Genomic DNA, 17,883 nt, shown 5'->3' with positions numbered 1-17,883 from the left:
AAAATGGTACCCAGATGTCCTCTAATGAAATGAAGGGGAAAAATCCATCCCCGGCTTATAGTGAGAGTCACTCAATGAGAGCCTGACTCATGGAAATTCATACAAGATTAATGTAACCAAGTTCCCTGTCTTTTGACACTGGTTTACAGTAAGAGCAGGCCACACGTGGCCAGCTCTGGAATGTGTTAGGACATTTGCATGTTACATTTCAGTGTGATATCTGCTAAGTCAAATGAAGAAGTCTTGAAAGATGCCTTCTAAGTTTGGAAGTATTTGAGTGTCACATTCCATATGCCAGCAACTAGTTGTTGCCCTCAAAACATAAAGTTTTGTTTGTTCTTTTGTTCTTTGTTTTTTTTTTTAGTGGATATGTCAGTGAAGTAGATTATAAACAGACATATATAAGATTTCAAAACTGTAACAAAATTAAGAAAAATCTAGTTCAATGAGGTTAGATTCTATGAAATTAATCTGAAAAGGGATAGTAGTTATGAGAAATCTTTAAAAAGTGGATATTTGCCAGAGAAACAAGCAGATACTGGAAGTTTTCTGATTAAGTTGGCAGAAATGTGTGAGTGCTTAAAATGCCTTGCTTTATTCATTTATTAGAAGAGCTTGCCTTTTTGCAGTTTGTCTCAAGTTGCTATAAACTACTCTCTGTTATGTTGGGTGGTGCCTGAATAGTGAGAAGCCAAAATGATTTAGTTCTTTTCAAAGAAGAAAGTATAGACTAGCTTATTTTAATAACCCAGTCCCAATTATAAAAAGAAAAGCTTTACCACTCTAATCTCTGGCATAGAGAATGTTCTCTTTTTTAGTTGACATTAGGGGTAAAAAAAAAAAAACCTTGGCTTTGAAGTTCAGCAAGTCTTGTTTCAACCCCAGCCGCAACTGGGTGAACTTAGTCAAATTACATAACCAGTCTTATCCTTCGGTTTTTATTTTTATCTATAAAATTTGAGTGATGTTGATGATAAGTACCACACAGTGTTGCACTTTGAACGAAAAGTCATAATTGTCAAATGAACAACTGAATTGTTTTACAGGAGTAGTTCAACTTTAATAAATATTCCTGCAGAATTTCATCATGATGTTAAAATTGATGGAAGCTTTATTTTCTAAACTGAGAAACCAGTGCTCACGTGGCCTGGTTTAAGAATGAATGCTCAAACTTAATACATGTTTTAAAAAGACGTTTTGGGATATCAAATGTAAAACAATTCCTAGTTTGTGTTATTTTATTGAACAAACCCTACGCAGCACTTGGGCAATCGCAGGCACCGTTGCAGACTCGCTGGCTCCTGACTGTGATCTCATGCCCCAATTGCAATAAGATCCTGATAAAATGGACTTCCACAAGTAGGTCAAGAATAACAATGTGCAGACCTAATTCCTCTAATTTATAGTGAACATCTCATGGTCAATCTCCCAGCGGTCAAAGGACTCTGTATCTCTTCCTCTCAGAGCCACTCCACATGCCAAGAGGCTGACTAAACCCCTGACAGATAAGAGATTCAAGAGTGGTCCCAGCCCCCATGGGGAGCAAAGACACTGGCTCAAAAAATGTGCTGAGAACTCTCCCTTTTGCAGCTCCTCCTTTCTTAACGTTCCACAAGCAGCGGCAGTTGGATTCTGTGATTAGTCTAGTCTTCAGAGCCAGCCTTCTTGGGTTCAAATTCTGACTTCAACTCTTAATGTAAAGCGACGTGGGCAAGTTGCTTAATCTTTCTGTGCCTGAGTGTCCTTGTCTGTAAAATGGGCATCATAATAATAGCGCCTGCCTCATTGGGTGAGTGTGAGAATGAAGGAATTAATACATGTAAATCACTTAGACTGTGTCTGGCATAGAGGACATTCTAAAGAAAGGTTAGCTATTATCATTATATTATTATATTGGTCTGGAATTAGTTCCTGAATCCTTCTGAGATGTGATGACTCATAAACGTAGGTTGAGTTTACTCGTGTTAGGGTCATCGCAACTATGCATACCTAAAATCAAATTTTGCTTTTGAAGTTTGTTTTACCTGGAGCCCAAGAGTTGAGGGTTATGGTTTCCTTTGGCATTCCACTTGAGGGAAGCTTCTTAGTCACAGCTTCCTTCTCTTTCTCTGCACTGTAGAAAAACTTCCTTTTTTTTGTTTTTTTTCATCCAGGCAGAGAGCCCTACTGGGACTTAAATCCAAGGAGCTGAAATCTGTTTTGGGATGGAGTGGAGTCACATTCTGGACCCTAGACAGAGAATTTCTAAGTTCCAGAAAGTGCTGCTTACTTTGCATTGCCTCTCCCCAACCTTTGCTTTCGAAACTCCTGGCACCAACGCTGCCAAGGCTGACGGAGCTTTCCTGAGTGGTGTCTGCTAAAGGAGGTGTCAAAGAATATCTGGAAAGGCAGCCTCCAGGCCCCCAGTGTCAAGACCGTTTAGAACTGAAAGTGTCCTAATATCGGGACACAGGCAATAAGCATTATTTATTATTCAGCCTGAGAAACTGATGCTAAAATAGGAGGAAATCATTCAATTATTTCCTATCAAGGGATTACTCAATGTTGTTTTTATGTTTAAATATTTATTTGTCAACATCAAGAATTCTTAGGACATGATGCACCAGCAGTTTTGAACAAGTCATAGATTTGATCACAAATCAAATTTCAGGATGGGTGGAGTGTCTCTGCTTTAAAATAGAAGAGAGTGAGTAGTCTAGGAGGAGGGAGCTACATAGACTGGAACCTATTCTTAGCTCCGTCACTGACTCCAAGTTCATCCCCTCTGTCTTTCAGTTTGGGTAAGCATCAATTAGTTATCTAAAATTTGTAATAAAAAAGTCTTCATCATTCATGATTGTGTTTATCTTTATGTTTGTAAATTTCTATGTTGGTTCTATTCCTCCCCTTATATTTTAAGAAAAGAAGTAAGAAAGTAAATGATTATTTTTCTGAAAAAAAAAATGTATTTATTATTATTCACAGACCTTCAACTATTCTTAGAAAGCCTTTGGTGACTCCTGGGAACAAGCTGAGTCAGGAACAAAAGTTTGAGGGTTTGGGGTTGAGAATAGGACAAATGCTTGGCTAATGCTTTAGTCTAGTTCTGACTTTGCTACTCCTAAGTTGCTTTGTGATGACTACTTGCACATGTGTCTGTTTGTGAGTTATTTTTGTGAGCATGCTGCCACCAGCCTGTGTGGATGTCTGTGGTTTCACAAGATACAATGTATTTTCTAAATCTACTAAATTTTATGTTTTTTTTTCAAAAATAGAAACTCATATTCTTTCCTTCTTAATTAAGTTTCTTTCAGGACATTCTCATGAGACTGGTAAAATATAACTGTGAAGTAGCATGATAATTGTGAAATAGCATGATTATTGTGAGAGCTGTATGACCTGAAACTTCTATAGGAATAAGTACAATACTGCATATCTGAAACCTGCTGTTATATCTCTTTGCACTTCGTGAAATATGTGTTGATCAATTCATTCTCCTGGGTGGTGCTGAGAAAGTAAAATCATGGCTGATAAAATTCTGTTTATGGTTTTGTCTAATTTATTTTTCAGTTAAGATATAGGCTACTCTTCCCAACTCAGCCTTGGAGAGCGTCACCAACTGCCTCATGTGTGGTGACCTTCACTGTCATATGCCGGTGACTTATCTGGAGTAATCTCAACAGCCAGTTACCAACACTTGCTCTTGATTGATAAACAGAGAATGGGGCTTTGGATCTTAGCAATTCTCACAATTCTCGTGTATTCCACAGCAGCAAAGTTTAGTAAGTATTGCCTTTTAACTATAATTTAAATTTTTATAAATTAAATAATTTCAAGAACATTCACCTTGTTTTAAGCAGCTTGCTTCCAGTTGATCCAGTTGAATTGTAAACTGAAAAATATATTGTTTTTGTACGATCATCATTCATTACAAATCTATCAGAAGAAATTCTTTGTAATGAATATATCATGAGTTTGGCTTTACATATTCAAATGCAGCAGAATTTAACATGGTGCCTGCACATGGGAAGTGTTGTAGATGTTTATTGACTGACACAAAGTTTGTTTAGATAGATATGGCTGCTTTTCCACCGGAGAACTGTGAGGGGTTTAGCTCCAAATTAATTCATTAGCATTTCATAAGAGATCTTAATCAGTTACTTATTCTTTCTCAAAGTATCACAGTGTATGACTGGCTTCTAAATTTAATCCTGGAAGAAAATATTGAGAGGATAGGAATTACGATCTTCTCATTTGATCATTTCAGGATCGTCTTTATATCTTTCATTTGCAGGCAAACATTCGTGGGGCCTGGAAAATGAGGCTTTAATTGTGAGATGTCCTAGACAAGGAAAACCTAGTTACATCGTGGATTGGTATGACTCACAAACAAACAAAAGTATTCCTACCCAGGAAAGAAATCGTGTGTTTGCCTCAGGCCAACTTCTTAAGTTTCTACCAGCTGAAGTTGCTGATTCTGGTATTTATACCTGCATTGTCAGAAGGTATTATGCAGAGAGCTCCCAACTTCTTTCACCCTGCTCCCCTTTCTTGAATGGTTGATTGCCTGAGCTGCCCTTGCTTTCATTCCTTCCCTAGTCTTTTCTGGAACAGTTAAATTTATAAAGTGATTTGAATAAAAGTGAGTTGGATAAACTTCTAGGAATACTATCAGGTTGAGGTCTAGCTCATTTTGAGCTATTTGGATTTACAGTTGCAGGGATTAATTTGTAGTGGACTTAGAGAAGAACCTAGCTTTCCTAGTGACCAAGATAACTGAGAGCAATTGCTTACATTTGGCTGGAATTAAGAACAAACTAGAGCAGAAAATAGTAATCTGGATGTTTTCCGTCTCAGGGGGCCTCTAGTAGGTGAAAAGGGGCAATGACCAATGCTTTTAACCTCCAAGTTAAGCCACAGAAGGCTGATGAGATTGTGTGCCTAAAAATTACTCTTGTTCACAAATTGTTGAATGTTTTGATTTTGTGACTGTATTTGGCACACACAAAATGTCAAATGAACGACATCAAAAGGCAGGATAGGTTAGTTAAGGGCCTAGGTCTGAGGCCAGACAACTGTCAAATTCATGCTCTGCCATTAGTTAACTGTGCGATGTCAGCAAGTTACTTCCCTGCCCTTTAGTTTCCTTCTCTGTAAGATGCATATAATGTAATAATAGAATTCATCTCAAAGCATTACTGTGAAAATAAACTAAGGTAATGGGGGAAAGTGCTCAACATTGTTACTGGTACATAGTAAACTCTCAATAAATAGTGGTTATCTTTATTACACTGGGATTACAGTGTTACAGCAGATGTAGTATATGAATAAATGGCAAAGAAGTCATTGTTAGGGCTACTATGGGGGCTATGTTTTTAGCTCAAGTGTAACAAAAGGTATTTAAACTCTAGATTTTCATGTTTATTTTTAAATAAGAAAATAACCATTATGTATATTGATGGTTTTTAAGAAGAAAAGCAATATTAAGTAAAGGCTAAATTTAGGTTAAGTTATTTCACAATGCTAAGTGACTCTTAATTTTCGGATTTATTTTAATAGTCCCACATTCAATAGGACTGGATATGCGAATGTCACCATATATAAAAAACAACCAGATTGCAAAGTTCCAGATTATTTGATGTATTCAACTGTATCTGGATCAGAAAAAAATTCCAAAATTTACTGTCCTACAATTGACCTCTACAATTGGACAGCACCTCTTGAGTGGTTTAAGGTAAGAGGAAATTTGGAAGGAAATAGATGAAAATTACACAATTAAAATAGACACAAGTGGCCAGGCACAGTGGCTCATGCCTGCAATCCCAGCACTTTGGGAGGCCAAGGCAGGCAGATCACTTGAGGCCAGGAGTTCGAGACCAGCCTGGCCAACATGAAGAAACCCCATCTCTACTAAAAATATAAAAATTAGCTGGGCATGGTGGCACACACCTGTAATCCCAGCTGCTTGGGAGGCTGAGGTACGAAAATCACTTGAACCCAGAGGGCACAGGTTACAGTGAGCCCAGATTGCACCACTCACTCCAGCCTGGGCAACAAAGATTCTGTCAATAAATAAATAAACAAAAGTGAAGAATTACTGAAAAGGAAATGAAATTTCTTATTTCAGAATTGTCAGGCTCTTCAAGGATCAAGGTACAAGGTGCACAAGTCATTTTTGGTCATTGATAATGTGATGACTGATGATGCAGGTGATTACACCTGTAAATTTATACACAATGAAAATGGAGCCAATTATAGTGTGACGGCGACCAGGTCCTTCACGGTCAAGGGTGAGCTACCAACATTAATGAGGTAGAATACTACTGGAAAGAAGTCAAAGTGGGAACAGTTGTGCCCTTCTGGTTGGGTTTCTTGCACTTCACCCTCCTCCCTCTACTTCCTCCTGCTCCATCTTATCTTATACATTCTGAACTATGACGCAAAGAGATTTTCTGAACGCACTATCAAGATTTAAGAAATTTCAGGGGGAAATTACATTACTAATTCAAAGCCACATCTATTCTTTATTCTTTTTTTGTGACTTAATTTTTCAAAGATAAAGCAGTCTGAATTCTAACTTAACTTACTTTTTTTGAATGGCAATACAAAATTTGCCATTCAAATTTTGGAGAGCAAAACCAACTTTTTTTTTTTTTTCTAGTTTGGTTTCAGAGTTTCTGCAAATTAAAAAGAGAAGAATTTACTCTTTAGTAATACTCACTGGATTCAAAGTTTAACAAGAGGCTTTATGATGCGATACTATGGTGTACATAAATGTTATTGCATGGATTTTAATCCATGTTTGCAAAATACTTTCAATATCATCAGTGGCCTTAAGTAGGTCACTTCATTCTAAAAATGTGTTTTCCAAGTTGTCTTACATTTTATAAAAGCCTATTTAAGGGAAAGACTTCACGATCATAGCTTATCAATCTGTAAATAACTGGGATCTCCTTAGCACAAGTTGATCTACACACGTTGATGAAATAGCCCCTTAACGTATGACAGTTTTTTTTAGGGCAAAGCAATATTGGAGACAATTTTTTGGAGTTTTCCAATACTTCACCGCACCGCTGCAAAATAAGCATCACCAGACCACATTCCTATTAGTGTCCCTTTCTGTTTAATATCAACCCTTACAGTGGTCCTTAATCACACTGTCCTTAAATAAATGAGCATGAAGGGATGGAGGATTGCAGCAGCGCTCCACAAGCACTGCCAGTCTTTCAGCTCTGCTGGTCCCAGGAGTCAGAATTCCATACGGGGAAGATGTCCCTGAGGGTGGGCCACCCTAGTGGAGAACTGCGAGCAAATCTGTGGACTCATCCATTTATTGTTTTCAGAGATCTTTTGAAATCTTCCCTGTAGTCTTATTCTGTAGAAGTGTAGTTTTCTAACAATTACTAGGTCATGTAATTAGTTTTATGGGTTGGACCTGCATTTGTTTTAGTGATGTCAAAGAGAATACAGATATTACAAAGCATCATAGGTAATAAAAGAAAGCTTTATTTAAATGCTTTTCTGTTTCGTGTGTGTGTGTGTGTCTGTGTGTGTGTGTGTGTGTGTGTGTGTGTGTGTGTGTGTGTGATTATGGGTTATTGTCAGAAGAATTTGAAAAACATTGCTGTGAAATAGAATAGAAACATGAAAATACAAACTTATATTGAGTAGCATTCAATGCTCTCCTAATATTTATATTTCTTTTTGTCTTTAAGATGAGCAAGGCTTCTCTCTGTTTCCTATAATCAGAGCCCCTGCACACAATGAAACAAAGGAAGTGGAAATTGGTAAGAAAATATATCAGAATGCTGTAAATATTGCCTGGAAAATCCTTTCATATGACCCCTGTTCTGAATTCCCTTAGCAGGGGTCAGGCAATTAGCATAGAGAACCTTGAGGGGTAAGTGAGGTGACATCCCTGGAAGCACCTGCCCCAAGCATTTGCTAATATTGGGAACCAGGACACAGTAATTGCAGTGTTTACATTTGTTTATTGCATGTTGTAATTCATGGTGCTTTCATGTATGCATCTAATTTCATCTTCATCTCTATCCCAGAGCTTGGGATGGAAACATGCAGAGTGTCCGTTCTGGGCAATGGTAGCCAGGTCTGGTAAAACACATTTATATTCAAAGGTAGCTTATGGAGAGATGAAGAGTGTTCTGTAGAAAGATGTGGAAGAGAGCAGTTGGAAAGAAACTCTAATTTCTAGTAAAGGGCAATCCTTTTACTAGAAATCCTTTATAAAGTGGGGTTGGTGAATCCAGAATCATTGGCCTTGTTAGTTTCCCATGCAGGTGGGTGAATGGGAAACCCAGCTGGGTGAATGAAAGTAATGGGAGCAGGGAGGAGGTAAGAGAGAACATAGAAAGAGGAAGGTGCTAGAGATGAGGGAGGGAGGTCCTGGCGGGGTGCATACTAAGTGTTCAGTAAGTTTTTTTTTTTACATTAAATGGGATAAAATGCTAGTCGCAGAAGTCAATTTTATTGGTGAATGTCCTTACTCCCCTCTAGGAGAAAGCACAAACCTAACTTGCTCTGCTTGTTTTGGAAAAGGCGCTCAGTTCTTGGCTGCCGTCCTGTGGCAGCTTAATGGAAAAAAAATTACAGACTTCGGTGAACCAAGAATTCAACAAGAGGAAGGGCAAAATCAAAGGTATTTTTATATCGAAGAGAACCATCCTCTTCCCCTTGCACATCGTTTGCACGTGCAAAGTAGGCATTACAAGTAACAGGTTGCTTTCTTAGTTTCAGCAATGGGCTGGCTTGTGTAAACATGGTTTTAAGAATAGCTGATGTAAAGGAAGAGGATTTATTGCTGCGGTACGACTGTCTGGCCCTGAATTTGCAAGGCTTGAGAAGGCACACCGTAAGACTAAGTAGGAAAAATCCAAGTAAGGAGTGTTTCTGAGACTTTGGTCACCTAAACTTTCTGTAGCAAGGGTAAGCGGAATGGAGTGTGGTTCCGAGAGATCCATCAAGACAATGGGAATGGCCTGTGCCATAAAATGTACTTCTCTTCTTTGGGATGCTGTTTGCTATCTGGTCTTTGTAGACTGTTTCTGTTTGCCGGGAGCTTCTCTGCTGCTTAAGTTCCTCCTCCTCCCCCACTGCCTTCTATGGTTGGTTTCTCTAGAACATTCAGCTGCTTCTTTGGTCATCCTTGTTTTCTAACTTCATGAACTCCCCCTGTCTCACTGTATGTGAAAGAAAATGCACCAACAACAGTAATCTGAACGTGTTCTTTTGTGCTCTTTTATAACTTGTATTACCTGTTGTAAACATGGTTCCTTCTATACCTTTTTCTGGTCGTAATGAACACTATGAACACTCATTTTGTTAGTGAGGGTGGTAAAGTGAACAAAAAGGGGAAGTATCTAACTACTGCCATTTCAGTGAGAAAGTCCTAGGTGCTAATTTATAATAAGACACTTGTTAGGCCATTCTTGCACTGGTATAACGAAATGCCTGAGACTGGGTGATTTATATGAAAAGAGGTTTAATTGGCTCACGGTTCTGCAGGCTGTGCAGGAAGCATGGCGCCATCTGCTTCTGGGGACACCCAGGAGCTTTACTCATGGCAGAAGGCAAAACAAAGGCAGGCACTTCAAACGGTGAAAGCAGGAGCGATAGAGAGAGAGGTGACGCACTTAAACAGCCAGATCTCATGAGAAGTCACTCACTATTGCAAGGACAGCATCAAGGGGATGGTGCTAAACCATTCATGATGAGCTTACCCCCATGGTCCAATCACCTCCCATCAGGCTCCACCTTGAATACTGGGGATTACCATTCAGCATGAGATTTGGGCAGGAACACAGACCCAAACCATATCACACACATTATGATTGTTAAACTTTATAAAGTATTTAAGGTACATGGAACACATGGGAAGTCTGGTAGCTCAGCCCATTTCTTTATTGCATCCTATTCCAGGTACTACCTATTCCAGGGAATTTTTCTTGGCCCTCAGTTTGCAGTATACATGCTTTCCAAGTACTCTTGTAGCATCCTGTTTGTACTGTAGCACTGGTCACATTGCCTTACCAAAATCTGTTTGACAGTCTGCTCAACATGACTGCAAGCTCCATGAGGGGAGGGACATCATCTCAACCATCTTTGGGTCCTTAATGCAATACCTGGCAGCTAGCCAGTGCTCAGTTAAATATTTTTTGACCAAATAAATGAATGCACAACCAAGTTATTGATGCCAAATGTTTTTTGTGTACGTTTCTACTTCTCTAGCTATAAGGCTTAATTATACAACAAAATACTATTTTTTATATTTATGCTTGGTAAATTCAATAACTTTCTCCATCAATTGGAAAGTGAAATTGTTTATTGCTTCCCTATAGTTTTTTCTGAATCTAGCAGGATTTTAATGATATCATTGTAATTTGACACAATAAAAGGACAACATGAAACTGATCAGTCTTTATTGGGTTAATTTCAGATGCTATATAATCTTCTAAAATGTAACATTCTTTTTTATATATAAATAATTGGTGGCTTCACAAATAGCCAAAGCAGGGTGGAGAGAGTGATCCCTCCTGGGTGCACACAAGAAGGGGATATGTTGTCTACAGAGTTTTCAAAACAGTAATAAAGCTGTCTACAAGTCATTGTGCTTTTTATCATCACCATGCCCAGATAATGCGAAACATCAAAGATGAAGTTCTTCTCCCACAGAGGTGGACTGATCCTTCTCCCCACTGGCTTGGTGCGTCTCCGTTGTGTCCAAGACGATGCAATGTTGTCTTGGAAAATAGCTTTCCAAGCATTTCACTCCTGAGCCCTTGTCAGTTTCCTCACTTGTTCTTCGCATATCCAGGCAAACACATCCTGTTTGCTACATGAAGCATGGTATCCCATATAAAAGGAAGGAGAGAGAAAAATATATTTTTTCACACTCATCACTCCTCAAGGGCTGTACAACCATGTAGAAATTGTTTAACATACTTGTCAAATAGCCAAATAAAATGTGAAATCCTGAGTTCCCACCCATATGTGCAGTATGGTCCAGATTCATCCAGATACACACAGAGAGGGACAACAGGAGGAGAAAGGATTGGGGTGTGGGGACAACAGGCCCCCAATATGGTGTAATCGTGGCAGGTCTCTGCCTGAAGTGGTATGTGGGGTTTTTCTTGTTTTAATTTTGACTTTAACCCCCGATTTGTAAGTGTTTCATAAAATAAACAGAATCATAACTCATGCAGATGGCTGTAAGTGCCATAGTGTTCTGTGGGTCTCTGGTGTCTGCCAGTGATAAATGTGGCACCCTCAGGAAGGCTGTGGACCCCGTCAAGGTGCTATGTGATGGCCATGCTTGGGGTGGTGGTGGGTCCAGTGGACCCTGCAGCCACCCATCCAGCCTGCCCACCCACGCTCACCTTGTGTCCTCCTGCTTTGCTACATTATCATTGATCAATGTCCCTGCTTACCAATGTGTTGGAATTGTTTTCGTGTTACAGGTGTTCAGTGATTTGGCTCCTTCTAGCTTATTTGTATTTCACCTGTTTTTCTTTAAGTCAACATGGTTACGCTCTGTTTCAGCAACTGTATAAATTAAACACAAATTACTACCACTGCTGTTGAGTTGTCATGATGAATTCTTTTTTATTTCTGAAATTATAGCATTTCGTGAATTTAAGAGAGCAAAAACTTAAAAGGCCTGTGTCCCCATTTTATTAACTATTACTAAATACGTATTTGATGCTCATAGTAATAATAGTGCACATTTATTCATTATTTCCTATGTACCAGGACTCATCTACTTATTTTACATTTAACTTTGTCATTTATTTTCTCAATACTTCAAAGTAAAAGACAAAGAAAGTTGAATAACTTGCCAGATACCACAGTTATGGAGCAAGGATTCAAACACAGCCAGCATTTTGCTATTTATATGTGTAGACAGAAAGTAACGTTTAGTCATCACATACCTGAATTACTTATACTTTTATAAAATAATTCACACTTACAAAGACTCCCTTTGATGTCTTGGATCAACATCTTTCTTTTGCTTGGAAGCATCCAGCCACTGGCATGGTTACTTCCCAGCAATCCTCACAGGAAGTACACATTCTTCTGTGCATACAGCTGGGGTTTTTAGACAGAGTGACCTGGAAAGGAATCCTGTTGAAACAATTTACTTACAGAGTTTTCATTATTTAACCTGATGACAGTAAGCTCTTTGTCAATTTTCACATTTTTCCCCCAACTTTGAGTCATATCACCTTGATAATTCTTGATTTCATACGGCTGGTCGCCGAGAGAGCTGATAAACTATTAGAGGTTGTGGAGGAATATGTGAATATGGGCCAGTGCTTTTTCTACCTCAAAACTGGGAGCCCATGCATGGAGACTTAAGATGGAAATGAACCATATCAGCAAATCTCATTTGAGATTCTTCTCATATTCATCAGTGCATATGCATGTTGCATCTGCATTTTGTGAAGCAAGGAGTACTAGGATAAAGTTCAGTGTTGGCTGAGTAATGTTCACCATAGAGAAGTATGGGCTATGAGTAGGACCTAGAACTTAGTAATTTGACTTTTGAGTTCTTTATCAAAGATGCTTTAGCCACTTAGGTGACTCTTGCTTCTTCTATCTCCCACACCACCAAGCCCTTAGAGGCAACAAGTCTCTCAGATCCGTCGATGCCTTCTCCTTAATGCCCCGACAGCACCTTGTCTGTTTCTTTCTCATTATTGCATGAGTTACAACCCTCTGCATCTTGTATCCCGAGTACCGCACTCCATTCTGTTCTGAGTGCCCATAGTTTCTTTCCACAGAAACGAACTTTCTCCTACCATCAGATTAAGCTCATGGAAAAACCCCTCAAGGCTCCAATGCTCCTGTGACCTTCAGAATAAGGCAGTCTGCCTTAGCTGGGGTTTCAAGTCTGGACAGAACCTGGCCATGACCAGACTTTCTAATCATGTCTTCCACCAATTCCCCAAACTAGGTTATTCCAATTCCTCAGAAGACACACTTCCTCTCTGCACTTAGGCTTATGGTATTCTCTATGCCCAGGTGGGCATTTCCTTTTTTGCATCTCCCTGAATCCTACTCATCTTCCAGAGGCCTCCTCCTCCAGGAAGCCTCCCTTTCCCAGTCCTGCATGGAGCAAGTTCTCCTTCTAAAATCCTCTGCCAGCAAAAATCATGCTTTTGCCTCCCATCTTAGTTAAGTTGACGAGTATCTCTGTGCCTCTTTTGCCTTTGAGAATTCCCTGTAATGCTTAGCCTGATATGTTGTAGAGGCTCAATAAATGTGAATGTCCTGGTACTTAAAGCAGCCATGAAAATTCTCAGTGGGTATATCTTACATGAAATTCTTGTACTCCCAAGGGAAGCCAGCATCCATGTATCTGTTTATTATATCTTGTTTCAGTAGTAATAATAATCATTTTTCTTTCTTTTGAATAGTTGATCATCAAAGCACCTACTGCATAATTGCAGTATGTAGTGTATTGTTAATGCTAATCAATGTCCTGGTTATCATCCTAAAAACGTTCTGGATCGAGGCTACTCTGCTCTGGAGAGACATAGCTAAACCTTACAAGACTAGGAATGGTAAGTGGCAAATACCAAGTTTTCACCCAAAGAAAAGTCACATAATAACTGTTGGTTACCTGTCTATTAATTTTTCAATAGCTAGGCTGCTAAACCCAGATTCCATTTTGCTTGCTAATCTGTTATCAGTGAGTTGTGTTTTTGGATTTTCTTAGAGGCCATTTTCCATCCTGCTCTGTAACTCCTCATGGTCCTGAGATTAATCTCAACAGCTCACATTTCTTCCCTGGTAGGGTTGCTATTCCTACTCAGTTACCAATAACAGAATCTGCCCCAAGCCCAGAAAGGTGTGAATTTCATAAAGCATTGGTAAGATATTATGAAGTTAAACACAGTAGCAAAATTGTTCCTGTTTTCCAGATGTGAGCAGGTTAGAAGGGTCCGTCAGAATGCATGTGTGTTCTACCTGAAACCCTGATCTGTAAAGTCTAACCTAGGCACACAAACATGCTCATGAAAGGAGTCAGTTCTGCCTGCTAGATGCAAACCTCATGCTTTCATTTGGAGGCAGATACACGTTGCATTTTTCAAACAGTTGACTCAAGTAGGAGCTAATGGTTTGATTTGTGGAAAATTCAGACCCCTTAAAAAATTCTATGCCCTTGCTACTATTAACTTTAAATTTTTTCACTTCCCCAGGGGAGTATGGGGAAACCAAAGATGAAACCAAGGTCTATCCAGCACAGAAAGCCCCCTTGTTCATAGATTATTAATCAACATTGGTGAAATGGTTTTAACTGCACTGGACAGGCTCTTGTCCACTTTTTTGTTATTTAGTCTGTGACAGTAAAAAGGAGAAATACTTTGGGATGAAGACTGTTATTTCCTGATCATGTTTGGTCGTCAGCATCTTTTGAGTCTAGAACATTTCGGAGGGTGACATGCATTCACCAACAGCCATAAAACTTGAAGCGCGATGTCTTCGAAGAGTCCAGTGAGAATTTTTAGAATCAAGTAAGAAGTTGTATTTCTTGTTTTCATTTTCAGATGGAAAGCTCTATGATGCTTATGTTATCTACCCACGGAACTACACATCCAGTACAGATGGGGCCAGTCGTGTAGAGTACTTTGTCCACCAGATTCTGCCTGATGTTCTTGAAAATAAATGTGGCTATACCTTATGCATTTATGGGAGAGATATGCTACCTGGAGAAGGTAAAGCTATCAACATACATTAGGGACGGAAATTCATGCTTATTAGAGGCTGTGAACTAGGTGGCCTTATCCCTGCATTGGATAAGGAATTGCATTTACTACCTCAGACCTTAAGACCAAAACTTTAAATAGTTATCCAGGAGCAGACACTTATCCTTCACTCTTCCCTCTCCCATCATTGTCCCGGTGATGAGATCTTCACAGTAATGTCGGTGGTGTGAATTCAGAGTTAGAAGTCCTGTGTTTCAAGGACTTAGTAAACCATCATCCCTACTTTATTTCCTTGGTCCCCCACCAGGATAACTCTGCCACTTCTTAATTCTGTCCATAAGATTTGAAAGAGGACTTAAACATTGAAGAATTTTGTTCTGGTAGCCATAGGCACTAGCTGAAATACCTTAAAAGGACTCAGAGGGTCTTCATGACTTTCTTTATGTTGGTGAAACATTTGCAAATTTATATTCTCACCAGAGCAAATAGAATTGTAGCTTCTGTTCCTTAATATTCCTACCCAATTTTATATATTTTTGACAGTTTTATCACAACTCCTGTGATTTCAGTATTCCCTTCATACATTTATGTCCAGTACCTATGGACCCTCCTTGTGAACTCTAATTTTTCACAGATCAGGAAGGGTTTGGAATATAAATGGGGCTCAGATGTCAAGGGCCTAAGCCTAATAAAGTAAACGTTCCGTTTTACATTTTAAACTCATCTTACTAAGAAGAGGAATTCACATGCCTATAGATGTAAAGGTATGAACAACAGGTGAATCTGGTTTACCCTGGAATATCTGGGAATGCTCATAGCCTCAATAATGGCTCAAGAGACTTGTGAAAGGTACAGTTTAGGAGAATATAATGCACTTCTTCTCTCGAGGCTCTCTTCTTCTCCCATTTTCCCACTGGCCACCCTGGCAGATAGAAGTAATGAGTAATGCTCTCAAACACTCTTTTCATATTACAAATGTACTCAAGGACCTGCAAGGACTCCTGTTGTTTGTGAGCTCAACAGTGTGCCACATCTAGCCACAAGCTCTTCACCTCTCCTTTGTCAGTCCATCCACCTAAGTTCTAGTTACCCTTCTCCCCCGCTAAACCCAGATGCTACCTCTCTCACAGTCAAGCTTGTGCTGCCTTCAATGTGTGACAACATACTAATCTGGAATGGTTTTCTACTTCCCTCCATCAGTGCATGTCCTCTGACCTTTCCTCAACCAGAATAAAATGAAACCCAACGAAACGACACCAAACTTCACTCTTCGCTTAGGAAAGTTCATGACTGACTAAGGTGCTATCTTTATTCTCGTGAGACTTATCTTGCATTTGCCCCACCAAAATCCTCTCTGCATCACCACTCCATCCAGTGGCCCTGGGTGACTGATCATCATGGAAGCCATTGCATCCTTGTCCTCTGCTCCAGGCTGGGTTTAGCCACTGGGAGGCACTGGCAGGAGGTCAGAGGGTGGTCATGTACCTGCCCGTCCAGGTGGGGCTTCCGGAGCAGCTGTGCTCCTCCCTCTGGGAGCACCTCTTCTCAGCTGGCCTGCCTCATGCATCTGGAATTCCTCAGACACCAGTCTGTCAGAGTATCTTGAGTTGTTTTATTCATGGTTGTGCTTTCTTCTGTTGCAGTGAGGACTGGGTATTTCATGTTCTTTCTAAGTCCACCCAGAGTGAATTGGAATCACCATGGAGTCTATGCTCTATAAACACCTAAAGGGAAAGGGGATCTATTGTCCCTTAAGATTTTTCTAGTCTGGATCAAATCCATTTCTACAACAGAGATTAATGGGGGGTGAAGTGAAGTCAGGACTTACTTTCCTAGAGACTTGGGTCAATTTTGAGGGGCAGAGCTTCCTGAGTTTGTGCTTTTAAATATGTGAGTTAAATTTTTAAGCCATTTTAAAACATATAAGCAAATATTCTAAGAAGATAATATGTATCTAATGAACCAGAATTCTAAGTCTCTAATGCAGCAGTAGACTAAGTATCTTTACATTCCCATTTACCTAGAAGGATTCTGTTTTAGTTAAGACTAAGCTACCTGGGAAGTAAAAAAGAGGACATTGGGGCTGATATTCTCTCAAATGAAAGGAGCACAAAGAAAAAAACGGGTTCTCTATCCACGTATATTTCCACTTCTCTGAATAAGTGACTTGATTGATGTCAGAGAATCTCACACCAGATTATAACAATAAGACTTTTAAATGTTCAGGATGTTTATGTTTCAAGCATTAGACTGATAGGAAATCTTATCTATTTCTTGTATGACTAGATGTAGTCACTGCGGTGGAAACCAACATACAAAAGAGCAGGCGGCACATTTTCATCCTGACCCCTCAGATCACGCACAGCGAGGAGTTTGCCTACGAGCAGGAAGTTGCCCTGCATACTGCCCTCATCCTGAACGACTCCAAGGTGATTCTTATTGAGATGGAGGCTCTGAGCGAGCTGGACAAGCTGCAGGCTGAAGCGTTTCAGGACTCTCTCCGGCATCTCATGAAAGTGCAGGGGACCATCAAGTGGAGGGAGGACCACATTGCCAATAAACGGTCCCTGAATTCCAAATTCTGGAAGCACGTGAGGTACCAAATGCCTGTGCCAAGCAAAATTCCCAGAAAGGCCTCCAGTTTGACTTCCTTGGCAGCCCAGAAGCAATAGTGCCTGCTGTGGTGTGCAAAGGCATCTGAGTTTGAAGCTCTCCTCACTTCTCCTAGCTGGCTCCTGCCCCTGCACTGAAGAGTGAGGAGTAGGCATGTCAAAGGGATCCGGCCTCAGGTTTCATCTGGTAACTTTGCTTCCATTTCCCTGATTCTGGGTGGATGCAAAATGCCCAGAATTGTTTCTCCTCAATCCTCCCCCATTCTCCAGCCACCATTCCCTTTCCTTTTCCTTTTTGCTTGCCTCTCTTCATTGTGGTGTGGGATGTTTCCACTACTCTCTTTTCCTCTCTCTCTGTCTTGCTTTGTTGCTCCTGATTCTTTGTTAATAATCTGGAGAGCAAACTAATCATTCAACAGTAGATTTTCACATCATCTTGAAGAACATTCTGATTCCCTCAGGCAGAATGTCAGTCATAAATCTTGTTCCCAACATGCCAGAATTTATTTTATTTATATATATATATCTCTCAAAGGTGCATGCTACCTTTTTTACTCCCAGCTAAT

General features: G+C 39.8%; 1 protein-coding gene across 5 annotated transcripts in view; it reads left to right on the top strand.

Annotated features, from left to right (window-relative positions):
- The window catches only part of IL1RL1 (interleukin 1 receptor like 1), an 88,265-nt gene extending 70,382 nt beyond the window's left edge, over positions 1-17,883 (top strand). For 3 of the 5 annotated variants that reach the window (XM_017864987.1, XM_017864988.1, XM_017864986.1), the window contains exons 2-11: positions 3,550-3,761; positions 4,274-4,484; positions 5,539-5,713; positions 6,107-6,269; positions 7,695-7,766; positions 8,494-8,635; positions 8,728-8,873; positions 13,413-13,559; positions 14,547-14,714; positions 16,992-17,883. In XM_017864987.1, coding sequence (XP_017720476.1) covers positions 3,701-3,761; positions 4,274-4,484; positions 5,539-5,713; positions 6,107-6,269; positions 7,695-7,766; positions 8,494-8,635; positions 8,728-8,873; positions 13,413-13,559; positions 14,547-14,714; positions 16,992-17,377 — 1,671 coding nt within the window. In that variant the 5' untranslated portion in view covers positions 3,550-3,700 and the 3' untranslated portion in view covers positions 17,378-17,883. Of the gene's footprint in view, positions 1-2,634; positions 2,781-3,549; positions 3,762-4,273; positions 4,485-5,538; positions 5,714-6,106; positions 6,270-7,694; positions 7,767-8,493; positions 8,636-8,727; positions 8,874-13,412; positions 13,560-14,546; positions 14,715-16,991 lie in introns of those variants that run through there. The other 2 variants (XM_017864989.1, XM_017864985.1) reach the window with 2 other exon arrangements.

Source organism: Rhinopithecus bieti, unplaced genomic scaffold, assembly GCF_001698545.2.
Source record: "Rhinopithecus bieti isolate Rb0 unplaced genomic scaffold, ASM169854v2 scaffold_76666, whole genome shotgun sequence".
Taxonomy (NCBI): domain Eukaryota; kingdom Metazoa; phylum Chordata; class Mammalia; order Primates; family Cercopithecidae; genus Rhinopithecus; species Rhinopithecus bieti.
Note: the sequence above shows the minus strand (reverse complement) of the source record. Positions and strands in the feature narration are given on the sequence as shown.